Genomic DNA, 13611 nt, shown 5'->3' on the forward strand with positions numbered 1-13611 from the left:
CGTTTATATTGATTCTGAGATGAAGCTTATTGAAATACTGAAACTGTGTATCTGTCTCTTACTGACTCTCTGCCTTTCACATAAAAATAGATTTTTTTTTAAAAGTGTGACAGGACTTTTTCTTAGGATCTGACTTACCTGACTCTTCACTGGTGTTGGTAGGTAGGTGTGAGAACACTCTGTATAGCATTTGCTTGACTGGTTATAAAATTCAGTGCTCAAACAGGCAAAACCAAACTAATAATGAAGATCAGTTTGTCCAGTTCCTTTAAGAGAGACAGTTTAAACTGTGAAAGAGATCCTGAGTCCCTGATGTGTGTATTCTGCAGGCTAGAAAGGAACAGCTTTGGTGTGAGTCCCTAGGTAATAAAATGAATCCAGTTCACTGGCATGATTCCGTCACGCGCAGCTGTTCTTTGCAGCAGTGGGCGTCTTACCTCTGTCCGCCTTCTCTCCTACTGAAGTTTGTCTCTCTGCCCCAGGGAAGATTCGATGGGTGTGGACATGAGTCCCCTGAAGCCCAGAACTGTTTTGGTTTGTGAACTAAAGGCCCACAGAGATTATCACTTTAAAGTGGACGGTGTCGAACATGAACACCAGTTATCTTTAAGAACAGTCAGTGTAGGTGCTGGAGCAAAGGGTGACCTGCACACTGTTGAAGCAGAGGCCATGAATCATGAGGGCAGCTTTTACAGTAACGCTGGCAACTTTGAAGATGTCTGTGCAGCTTTGAAATAACTACCCCTGGGGCCGTAAGGTTGAAGTGTGGTTCGGGGCCTCTGAAATTAGTGGACTGCACTTAGCTGCTGTGGAGGAAGATGCAGAGTCGGAGGACGTGCAGCTGGTAAGTAGACCTGGAAAGCGGTCTGCCGCTAGAGGTGGTAGCAGGGTGCCACAGACAAAAGCAGAGCTTGGGGCAAAGCGGGTAAAGCCGCCGCCTGCGGTGCCGGCATCCCATGTGGGCACTGGTTTACGTCCCTCTTCTGAGCCTGCTCTCTGCTTATGCCCTGGGAAGGCAGCAGAAGATGGCCCATGTGCTAGGGCCCCTGCACTCACGTGGAAGAACCTCCTGGCTCCTGGCTTTGGATTGGCACAGCTCTGGCCATTGTGACCAATTGGGAAGTGAGCCAGCAGATGGAAGACCTCTCTCTCTCTCTCCCACCCTCTTTCTCTCTCTCTCTGCCTCTCCTTCTCTCTGTGTGTAACTCTGACTTTCAAGTAAATAAATCTTAAAAAAAAAAAAAAAAACAAAGCTTGCTGTTGATGATGATGATAATATCATGTTGATAATGAGGAAACTGAAGAAAAAGCTTGAGTGAAGAAATCTATAGGGGATACCTCAGCCAAAAATGCACAGAAATCAAGAATGGAAAAGACTCAGAACCGTCAACATTGAGATCAAAAGGTCAAGAATCCTTCAAAAAATAGGAAAAAAACCCTAAAACACCAAAAGGACCTTTGGCGAGGCTGGTGCTGTGGTGTAGCGGGTAAAGCCGTCGCCTGCAGTGCTGGCATCCCATATGGGTAATGGTTCAAGTCTTGGCTGCTCCACTGCCAATCCAGCTCTCTACTATGGCCTGGGAAAGCAGTAGAAGATGGCCCAAGTGCTTGAGCCCCTGCACCCATGTGGGAAGACCCAGAGGAAGCTCCTGGTTCCTGGGTTCAGATAGACATGGCTCCAGCCATTGTGGCCAATTGAGAAGTGAACCAGCAGATGGAAGACCTCTCCCTCTCTCTCTCTCTCTTTCTCTCTCTCCTTCTCTCTGTGTGTAACTCTGACTTTAAAATAAATAAATAAATCTTTAAAAAAAAGATCTTTGGCAATGGAGGAAGTCTCTTTAAGAAAATAGTTTAAACCGTTTATTAAAATTTTCCGTCTTATTTCATTTCTGTAACAGATGACATCTGGCCGTCCTTTTTATAATGCAGAGTGAGAACTTTCCCTGCTGTGTTTGATAAATGTTGTGCAGGTTCCATTGCCAAGAATGTGTTGTCCAGAATGCCTGTTTAGTTTTTAAAGAAGGAACTCCACCCCTTGCTTAGTTTTCAGTATGTATGGAATGTTATGATAGGACACACTAGTAGTGGTGGTCAGATGAGGAAATGGTGGGGAGACAAATACACATGTGAAGTAAACTCAGTATTTTAATAAAGTATAAAAAAAATCCAGTTTAGGGTTTTAGTCCCTGATTATTCTATAAGTAACCATACTTCAAATAAGGTAAAAGAAAGTGTAAGTGGGGAAGAGTTAAGTAAAAATGCAATGTGTAGAATGTGACTGGATTCCAAGTGAGAGAAACAAACTGCTTTGACTCTCCAGATTGCAAAGCTAGAATTCATAGAGGAAGAACTTTTTTGAACACTTTTACTGTTTTATAGGGTGGAGGAATGTGGTGGCCCAAAGGACCTTGAATTCCTTTTGTTTGGTGTTCCCCCTAATTCTCCTTTATATATACTACTAATGTGAATCTTAGAGATAAAAAGTATTTAGAGCTATAACTTATTTTCTTAAATTTTGTGACAATTTAAGAGCAGCTCTCCTTTTCTCATAAACTCTTAATTTTAATTACTTAAATTTATAAAACCAAACCCAAACATTTAAAAGCTTAGTTATTCCATATTTGTTAGATAAACTTGGTAAACATTTTCTGTATTGTAATTCATATTGCTAATTATTCATTTTTGATGAGCAAGATAAATCACTCACATTTATGATACTTTAATTCTATCATTTGATCAGGAAAGAGTTCTTATTAATATAATGGAATGCTAACTTGTGGTTTTTTTGCTCACGTGACATTTTAAAAATTCATATGATGAGAAATAACACAGCCTAGTAAGTGGTTGTGTTTTCTGAATCCAGTCTCATGGAATCCTGTAACTGGACATTTTTGTTTTGAATCAGGCAGTCATTAGAAGTTGCATGTTAATGTACTCATAGAAGTTTACTGTTTGCTGTTTCAGATGCTAACTAAGCAGTTGGAAGCCCTGGGCTTAGCTGAAAAGCCTCAGTTGGTGACTCGCTTTCAAGAAGTGTTCCGCTCCATGTGGTCCGTGAATGGTGACTCAATCAGTAAGATATATGCGGGCACTGGAGCGCTGGAAGGGAAGGCCAAGGTAGGCCCAGGTTTACCGTGATCCTACGGAGGAGCCTTTCTTCCCCCTTAGGAAAGCCGTTAACTAGCCTTTTTACAGTTAATAGGTTTTTAAAATAATAGCTGTCCGTTTCAGAATTCTGTTGTATCATGCTTTTGTGCCTTTGATGCGTCTTTCTATAGTGGCCGTGATGATTACATGGAAGATAATATAGGTCTTCAAAATGTTTGTGGAAAATGCGTACTTAGATAAAATTGTGCGTGGATTTCAAAAAGCTTTCCACTAAAATAACCTCATTTCTATTTTTCTGTAAACTTTTTGAAGAACCTTTGTATTATTAGTCATTTAGTGATAATCCACTAAGACTGTGTATTGCTTATGTCTTTTGTGCTTTTCCCTTTAATATCTACTGTACTTTTTATATTACTTATTTTTATAAAACATGTGATTTTTTTGTTTAATCCTTTTAGTAAAGGTCCTTTCTCATTTCTCCTAGTGCCCCTTGCACTTGACACACTGCCTACTGTTTAATTCATGTGTGCCAGTGTTGGATGGACAGATAAATCAGGCAACAATTTGTGCATTGCTTACTGCGAACCCAAAATTCATAAGGCTTAATGTTGAGTTTTTATCCTTTTACTTAACTTACCTTGAAGAAGGGATTATGAAAATGTGCCAAAGAAGTATAAGCTGTCTCATCCTTACTTTTTAATTACTAATATTATGTACACACTACTTTCCCCTCTAGTATTTGGCCCTTACTGAGAGATTTTGGGACGATGCTTGAGATATTTTTCATTGTTTTATATATTTATATATTGTTTAACCTTTTAAGGACCCCAGCCTTACTTGAATTTATTAACATCCTAAATCTCTACAATTCCTCATGTTATTTCAGGATTAGAAATGAAAGTAGTGACCACTTCTGTAATTCTCATGTAGTTTCTTCATTATAGCACCTGAAATTCTTTAGAGGCCATTCGTCATCTCCACGTCTTTCAGTTTCCAAATCTTCTTCCTCTTTGTTCTCTCATAAAATGCCATGGCTCTACCCAGAGGTATTGGCCTTACCTGCACAGTTCTTTTTGCTCAACCCATAGGAATAATTTCTGTTGTCTTTTATAAATATTTACTTCTTAAATGGTCTCTATTTTTAGAAACATGAAATTGGGAAACTTTCATTTGTTCTTTTAAATAAATAGCATAATTCTTGCTATTAAAAACTGATTCTCTGCAGCTGTTGCTTAAGATACTCTTTTAGTCTTCTGCACTTTGTTTCTGCCATGACTAAGAAAATATATGTACAGAAGCTACATATATTTTCAGTGGTCATTGTATAGATACGAAATTTTATATATAAGTATACTAGTTTGAAATGAACTAAAATCTAACATCTGAACTGCTCTTTCTTTTCCTTTCTCTGGATTCCTTTTGATTAATTGCCTGATAATGTCAATGGTGAGTGCTTTTCAAATACTGTCATTTGTGTACGTCCTCATATATAAGGAAATAACAATTTAATGCAAAATTGAAATAACTAATTACAGTAGCATTCATTTAGTGGCATTTAAAATAATTGTTTCTTTATTCTGAAAATAAATCTCTAATTTTGTTCCTTTAAGGAATAAAAACTAAATAATGCAAACTGTTTTCTAGAAAGCAAGATATGTAGTCTTTTCGACAATTTCCGTAGTCTGAGATTAGAATACATTTTTTTAAAGATTTATTTATTTGAAAGGCAGAGTTACAGAGAGGGGAGACACACAGAGACAGAAGACAGAGATGCCTTCTATCTGCTGGTTCCCTCTCAAAATGGCTGCAACAGCTAGGGCTGGGGCAGGTTGTAGGTAGGAGCCAGGAGCTTCATCTGGATCTCCCACGGGGGTAGCAGGGGCCAAAGCACTTGGGTCCTCTGCTGCTTTCTCACGTGCATTAATAGGGAGCTGGACTGGAAGTAGAGCAGCCACAACCTGAACCTGTGTTATGGAAAGAAGCTTAGCCTGCTGCACCACAACTACCGGCCCTAGAATAAATCTTTATGTGGGCAGCTAGCATTCCTGTGTAAAGTGTATTTCACTGAAAGTTGTAATCAACTTTCTCAATGACAGAATAAGTTTATTATTTTTATGATTTATATTGCTTAGGCAATAAAATGATCTAAAATATACAAAGTGGTGCTAATGTGTGATATTTATGAACTATAATTACGAATTTCTTTTTAGACTAGCTCTTCATTTTAGGTTAGTTTTACAGCTAGTGTAAGCTATTTGATTGGAGCAATTTCAGTTGTGTTTTTTTACTATCAGGACAACGAGGGTTTCCTTCAAGTTCAGTACATCTTCCTTTAGCATCTTGCCTTTCCCCATCCATCCCTCCTCAAGTCTAAAAGGTGCAATGTAGAAAAGGAGTTTCCAGTTTTAAATGAGCGCAGTACAGTTTATTTCCTTTTAGTAAACATTTTTAAAAATTTTACTGTTCTGGATATCATAGATGAATGCAGTTGTGGCAGTGGGCTTTTTCTTATCTTTGTGCAGTGCTATTTCCTAAAAGGAAATGAATCAGTGACATCTAGACATACTTTAATGCAATGATATATATTCAAAATAGGATGTTGGGTCCTTTTTTAAATATTAAATTATACAAAACAATTTGAATTTCAAAATACCTACTGAACAAAAATCAACAACGTTTAGAATGAAAAGTCATGCTCCTTTCTCCTTCAACAGGCTGGAAAGCTGAAAGACGGTGCTCGTTCTGTTTCCAGAACAATTCAGAATAACTTCTTTGACAGTTCCAAGCAAGAAGCTATTGATGTTTTGCTGTTGGGAAATACTCTAAATAGTGATTTAGCTGACAAAGCACGAGCACTTTTAACTACTGGAAGTTTGCGTGGTATGCATAATTTACATTTTATTTGCTCTATATTTTTTATAGTCCAAAACTTAAAAGTCCAAGTGGGAAAAACAAACTTATTTACATAAATAATTTTTAGACTGCAGCTGTTTAAATTGTTGTAGAAGGAATTAAAGGAAGTTTGTCTATACTGTCAGCAGCATTAGTAAGCCATAAACTGAGCCCCTTGCATGTTTTCTTCCATAGATTGTGATGGAGGGGGTAAATAGTTTTGCTATTGCTAACTTTATACAAGGCAAGATTTTATGGACTATTCAGCTAGCACTTAGAATATTCAGTAATCTAATTATGTAGAAAAATGCTTTATTGAAAAAACCAATACCTGTATTTATTATTCTGATCACTTCCCCAAAAGTTTAATTTGGACTTTTGATTGTTAATTGCTTAAATAAGCATTAAGTCGTATTAATAATTTCAAGTAATGCATGTGATTGAACACTAACCACTATTATCAATTTTAATATTTGACATGAGCATATAACTTTCAGGATAGTTTTTTTTTTTTTACCTTTCGTTGTTTGTCTTTTATTAAAATCAAAAGAATTTGAACTTCCCCTGACAGTGAGCCCATATAAAAGTCATGCTTTGGAGAAGCTCAGCATTCACTGTAGAACTTAATAGATGAGACCTCTTTCCTCTTCCCAGCTTTGTCCAGGTATAATTGACAAAATAAATTCGACATCTTCAATTCCACGTTTTTCATTTTAATTTTCAAATTCTGAACATTTTTGTTTAAAATGTTAGTTCTAAACCAAATCTTAATCTTTCAGTGTTCCCTGTTCAAGTAGGAGAAAATTGTTCCTGCATCAAGTAATGCACTCTTGGGTAAATATTTGGTTACAGAGGTTTTCATGGATTCTTTTCAGAATTCCTCATGGTGCAGAGTTCCACAAGATAGATAGTGACAGCCAGTTCCTCAGTAAGTCGTAGGCTGGGGCTGAGCCCTACCAAACTAATGAAATCTGATCTCAGCTACTGCTTTCAACTTCAGGCTTGCTTCCTGACTTCCACAAGTAGAAACTTGACTGATCTGTGTTTTGTCACCTCTTTCTACCTGTGCCTACTTTGATGTGGAGGCATTAATAAGCAACAATGGAAAGTAAGTGGTTGAAGGAAAGAAGAGGAGATGCAAAGGACCTAAGTAATTCTCAGACCTGAGCATCACTTATTTTTAGTTTCCTGCACATTTTACTATCTGTAAAATATGCCTTTAAAAAAAACAGTACAGTCAGTTCTGCTATAATGCTTGTTCTGAGAATGGGTATCTGTTCATCATGGTGGTTGTATCAGGGAACGATTTGAACATAATGCCAGTGTTGCATGAGCTTATGCATGATTTTGCTAGGAAGCAACACTAACTAAACACAGAAAATGGTACCCAACAGAACTGAAGTGGTAGAAACATACAAACACACACATGTACACAGGTAGACACCCGAAATGGCTTCCCTGCCTTCCTTCATGTGTATTGCGGGTCTTTCCCACCCACATCTGGTGTTTCAGTTTTCCATCTATTTTCAAATAATCCTTCTTCCATAATTCATAATTACAAGTACACCCTTTTTTTGATGCCCACTTCTATAAGTCGATGTCACTGTTTTTCAAGATGAATTGCCTTATTCATTGTAGTATTCATGTATTTGTTATCCATTTAGCATGCATATTGTTGAGCTCCTATTATTTCTGATGCGCCACTCTTTGTGTGAAGTTTTTGTGTGGTGTCCCTTTCCCCATTTCCCATAGGTTTTGTGGCTATGGGAATTTTCTCTGTTTTGCATCGCACAGTAATGTTTTTAGAATGCATGCCATGTTATAGCTGAACTGACCTTACCAGTTGGCAAGTCCCAGAAAGAAACTAAAAGATTTGTGTAGTGTATCTGCAGTCTTCACTATCCTCCAGCCTCTTAGGTTTTCATATTTATAGGCTTACCCACTCCCACACATGTGTGTGCCCCCATTCACAAACAGGAATAGCCAGAGACAAACCTGGGACCTTCTAATTATGAGATGTCAGACAACTGAGTCACTGTAGGATTTTCCTTAGATGTAGAAGGTGTTTATCAATTATTGTCATTTATTTATAATATTTATTTATAATTGGTATACTACAGCCATCAGAAAAAAGTCATCAGATTGACTTAAAAAAGTGAGGCCCTCTAAGGATGTTTTGTTGTAACACTCTAGATTTTAACTGTAACTTGTTGTTTTACTAATGACTCTTTGTTTTCTTCTTGACGCATCCATAGTTTCTGAACAGACATTACAGTCAGGTACAGTATAGAAAATCTATAAATAAAAGCAACTTTTTAATTTTTTCTAAAGTTGATATTGTACACACACACATACACACACACAAGCCAGTAAGTAGAAACTTTCTCATGTTGTTGTAAGATTCTAGCAGAATAAATTGATACCTTGTTTTAATGTGAGAAAAAATTTTATTTGAGAAAATTAAATACTTCGCTCAGAAGGAAGTGTATACTGGTTTTCGTCATCCTGTATCAAGTGCTTAATTCCAGTTAATGATATTCAGCCAATTTTAATTTCGGTTTTGTATTTTATTGACCAACAATTATTAGTGTTATACCTTACTATTAATAGGCTAATGGAAAATATCGAGATGTGAGATTTTGGATTAATTTCAGAGTGTTGTCTGTGGTATTTAAGACTACTCAGGCCGGCGCCGCGGCTCAATAGGCTAATCCTCCACCTAGCGGTGCCGGCACACCGGGTTCTAGTCCCGGTCGGGGCGCCGGATTCTGTCCCGGTTGCCCCTCTTCCAGGCCAGCTCTCTGCTGTGACCCGGGAGTGCAGTGGAGGATGGCCCAAGTGCTTGGGCCCTGCACCCCATGGGAGACCAGGAGAAGCACCTGGCTCCTGGCTTCGGATCAGCGCGGTGCGCCGGCCGCAGTACACCAGCCGTGGTGGCCATTGGAGGGTGAACCAATGGCAAAAAGGAAGACCTTTCTCTCTGTCTCTCTCTTACTATCCACTCTGCCTGTCAAAAAACAAAAACAAACAAACAAAAAAAACTACTCAACGGTGTTTCACACGCACAATATTTAAGGAGCAGTATATCATTTTCTTACATTTGATTGACGTATTCTATAACTCTAGACATGCACTAAAATTGGATCTGAAGTAACTTTAAAAAGCATCAAGATTTCTAACAAACTTAGAAAAATTAAGTGTATTTCTAACAAACTTAGAGGAAATGTGTATAAGACCTGTGTATTCATTTGAATCTCATGTGTTCAATCTCTGACCAAAATTTGTTTAAAGAACAAATCTGTGGCAAGAGGAACAACAGCTCAACTCTAAGTAGAAATTCAGCTTAAAATGGCATTTTTTCTTTCCCTTAATATTTGATGTCACTTAAGATTTATTTTGCTCAGTTATTGTTCTGAAAGTTTGAGAAGCCATTGATTTTTCTTTGAGAAGAGCAGAGGAAGGGAGCAATTGGATATATTTTTGGGTTACATAATGAAACCTATTTTCTAAAATGGTGTGGTATTTAGGGATGAACATCTGTTCTTTGAGCACAGCCTCATTATTTCCTTAAGTATATTATGGTGCCAACCAATTAAGAATAAACTAGGGGCCGGCGCCGCAGCTCACTTGGCTAATCCTCCACCTGCGGCGCCGGCACCCCAGGTTCTAGTCCCGGTTGGGGCGCCAGATTCTGTCCCGGTTGCTCCTCTTCCAGTCCAGCTCTCTGCTATGGCCCGGGAGGGCAGTGGAGGATGGCCCAAGTTCTTGGGCCCTGCATCCCATGGGAGACCAGGAGAAGCACTTGGCTCCTGGCTTCGGATCAGTGCGGTGCGCCAGCCGCAGTCGCCATTTAGGAGGTGAACCAACAGCAAAGGAAGACCTTTCTGTCTGTCTCTCTCTCTCACTGTCCACTCTGCCTGTCAGAGAAAAAAAAAAAAAAAAAGAATAAACTAGGAATCATCTTTTAACCTTCTTATTCTGTGTAAAAGCTGACTTGTTACAACACGGCAACATACTTTTGTTCACACCATTCATTATTGTCTGCTGAATTTTTTAAGCTGCATTGTCCTTATATGAGTATAAAATGGACTGTGGGGGCTGTTTTCATGCTGGTAATAATCATCTCAAGTAACAGGGGGGGTGAGGAATCTAGATTTCTCCTGCTGGGAGCCCTGACGATGTGTTTGTCATCTGTATCAGTTCTTTCAGGGGATGAAAAGGGCGAAACAATATCCATAACAATTCTAAGGTGCTGTTTGCCCACTTCACCCTCAAGTGACTGCTATATATATATATATATATTTTTTTTTTTTTTTGACAATGAGAGACAGGAAGGTCTTCCTTCTGTTGGTTCACCCCCACAATGGCCGCTACAGCCGGCGCACTGCGCCGATCCGAAGCCAGTAGCAAGGTGCTTCCTCCTGGTCTCCCATGTGGGTGTAGGGCCCAAGCAATTGGGCCATCCTCCACTGCCCTCCTGGGCCACAGCAGAGAGCTGGACTCGAAGAGGAGCAACCGGGACAGAACCGGCGCCCATATAGGATGCTGGCGCCGCAGGTGGAGGATTAGCCTAGTGAGCTGTGGTGCCAGCCATGACTGCTATATCTTGGCATCATAAAATAATTAATAATATCAGAAGAAAATAAGACTGGTAAAAAGTGAAAGTAGTTTTGGTTTCCTTTTTCTCTTACCAGTTAACTGGCTTTTAGGTTGAGGTCTGGTTAAGATTCTAATTTTTTTTTTAAGATTTATTTTATTTATTTGAAAGAGTTACAGAGAGAGGTAGAGACGGAGAGAGAGGTCTTTCATCTGCTGGTTCACTTCCCAAATGGCTGCAACGGCCAGGGCTGAGCCAGTCTGGAGCCAGGAGCTTCTTGCGAATCTCTCACATAGGGGCAGGGACCCAAGCACTTGGGCCATCCTCTGCTGCTTTCCCAGGCGCACTAACAAGGAGCTGGATTGGAAGTGGAGCAGCCAGGACATGAGCCGGTGCCCATGTGGGATTCTGGTGCTGCAGGCCAGGGCTTTAACCAGCTGTGCCACAGCACTGGCCCCCAGATTTTGTCAAATCTAAGTGCCAAGAATTTAATTTAATCAAGATGGAGCATTGTTTAGAAGGGAATAAGATAGGTGGTAGACAAAAAATACTTAAGACAGAGATTGAGAATTCAAAATGTATTGAATATTCATTCTTTTAACATTTATTATCAGCCATTGTGTACTATATAGTCTTTTAGTTACTAGGGATATTGTCAGGCCAAAATTTCTGCCCTCAAAGTTTTCATTCTCATGAAAGGATACAGTTACAAGATAACTAAGTACAATCTAGATCGAGTAGCCCTTCCTCGAAGTGCTGGGGCCAGCGGGGCTTTCTATTCTGGAGTTACCAGAGTTTGGATTGTGCACAGACTTCACCAACTGAGAATCTCTAATCAACAACATTAAAATCAAAAATGCTCCAGAATTGGAAACATTTTGGACATCATGTTGGCACTCAAAGCATTTTGGATTTTGGATTTCAGACTTTGGGTTTGAGGAAGCTTTTAAATGTGATGGTTGCTATAGAGAAAAATTATCAAGGAGAGAATAATGGAAGATTAGGGTGGAGTGCAGTTTTAAATAAGGTGGTCAAGAGAAGCTCACAGGAAAATAAGATCTGAAGGAGGTGATGGAAGAGTGTGGCCAGTGCAAAGGCCCTGGGTTGGGAGTAGGCCTGGCATCTTGAGAAAGCAGGGAGGCTGAGAGTGAGTGAATGGGGATAACAGGAGAGAGAGACAAGATTAACCGTGTAGGGCCTTATAGGCCATTGTTATGGACATTGGCTTCTAATCTGAGTGAGATGAGAAGCGTTTAGTAGTAATTTAATTTTCTGACATGTCATTATCTTTCTTAATTTATATTTTTGTCAGGAAGCCATTATTCATCAAAGCCACCTGTCACTGAATCTTAAATATAAATGGTGTCAAATGTTTATGGGGAAAAATATTTTTTCAACCTTTTAATGACTGTTGTATGGCAGTCAATTGCTATATTCCTAAAAATACATTTCTTAGGTTTCATACATTATAAAATGTACTATTTCCTTGAAATAGGACTGTTTGATCTGCATGTTTTATGTTGCTGTTGTCATTTTGTTAGTTTTTTTACTTTGGCTATCATATTTAATGCCATCTTGTGTGTGTGTGTGTGTGTGTGTGTGTGTGTTGGTTAATTGTCTCATGCTGAGCCTTGCATTCAGGCTGATCTTTTTTTGTGCCTGTGCATGTATCTTGTATATACTTGTGATAATAATTGTGCTTTCTAGACATCATATCTCAGTTACGAAAATCAATTTTTGTAAGTGGTTTAATGCAACTGAAATTGTATTATGTCTTGTTTTTTTATTAGCATCTTCTAAAGTACTGAAGAGCATGTGTGAGAATTTCTATAAGTATTCAAAGCCCAAGAAAATTCGAGTGTGTGTCGGAACTTGGAATGTAAATGGTGGGAAGCAGTTTCGCAGCATAGCATTTAAGAATCAGACACTCACTGACTGGCTTCTTGATGCACCCAAGCTAGCTGGCATCCAGGAGTTTCAAGGTTGGTGTTTCTGAATAATTCTTTTACCTCTCCACAATTTTGATACCTCTTAGCCTGTGAGAAGTGATTTGTTTATCGGCCGTCTGTGATACAAACTTTATAAAGAGTTCTTTCAAAATGATTTCTGAATGAACTAAAGGGTCTTCAAGAACAACCATCTTAAAGAAGCAAACTTAGGATACCTTAAAGAAAGCAAATTTATAAGTAATTTTATCTCACTCACAGGTTTCTGCCTTTCATATGACTTTAGTTAAATGCAGAATACAAAACTGGATTTTTATGAGATCTAGTGTTGTATTGGGTGGGGTCGCCATTTGACGAAGGCTTACTTAAAAGTATTTCTTTGATCCTTAATTGTAGATAAAAGAAGTAAACCAACTGATATATTTGCAATTGGTTTTGAAGAAATGGTAGAGTTGAATGCTGGAAACATAGTAAATGCAAGGTAAGTTGGCCCAGTAATACACCAGACAATATTCTCATTGAGAAACTTGGAGGATAATTATTAGTTCTTATAAACTGTAAAACAACAGTTCTCTCTCTACACTATTAAAAATATTGAGACTCTCCAAAAACTTTTGTTAATGTAGTTGTATCTCTTGATAGTTGTTGAATTAGAAATTAAACATGTAATGTCAGGAGTGGGTGTTTAGCTTAGAGATAAAGACAGTTTGGTAAAGACCCTCTCATCCTGCCTCAGAGTGTGTAGGTTCCATTCCCAGCACTGATGACTGGTTCTAGTTTCCTGCTAATGCAGAGCTTGGGAGGCAGCATTAACAGTTCCTGTCACCCATGTGGGAGACCTGTATTAAGTCCTGGCTCCCAGCTTTGGCCTCTGCCCAGCCCTGGCCGCTGTGGGCATTTGGGCTTCTCAGAGATCTGTTTTTGTCTTTCTCTTTATGTCTCTATACCTCTCAAATAAGCAAGTAAAAATTGTGAAAACACTTATTTTAAAATAGTAATAATAAACCCAATATGTGTTAACATAGTATTTTTATAAAATAAAAATGTACTGAAAGGGTGACGTTGTTT

At 38.7% G+C, this 13611-nt stretch overlaps 1 protein-coding gene across 32 annotated transcripts in view; it reads left to right on the top strand.

Moving 5' to 3' along the window:
• Positions 1-13611, top strand: part of SYNJ1 (synaptojanin 1) — a 105860-nt gene that overhangs the window by 53851 nt on the left and 38398 nt on the right. For 9 of the 32 annotated variants that reach the window (XM_051858819.2, XM_051858820.2, XM_051858806.2 and 6 more), the window contains 5 exon segments: positions 2965-3117; positions 5832-5988; positions 8256-8279; positions 12388-12579; positions 12940-13024. In XM_051858819.2, the coding sequence (XP_051714779.2) occupies positions 2965-3117; positions 5832-5988; positions 8256-8279; positions 12388-12579; positions 12940-13024 (611 nt within the window). 32 annotated transcript variants of the gene reach the window in all.

Source organism: Oryctolagus cuniculus, chromosome 4 (assembly GCF_964237555.1).
Source record: "Oryctolagus cuniculus chromosome 4, mOryCun1.1, whole genome shotgun sequence".
In the NCBI taxonomy this organism is placed as follows: domain Eukaryota; kingdom Metazoa; phylum Chordata; class Mammalia; order Lagomorpha; family Leporidae; genus Oryctolagus; species Oryctolagus cuniculus.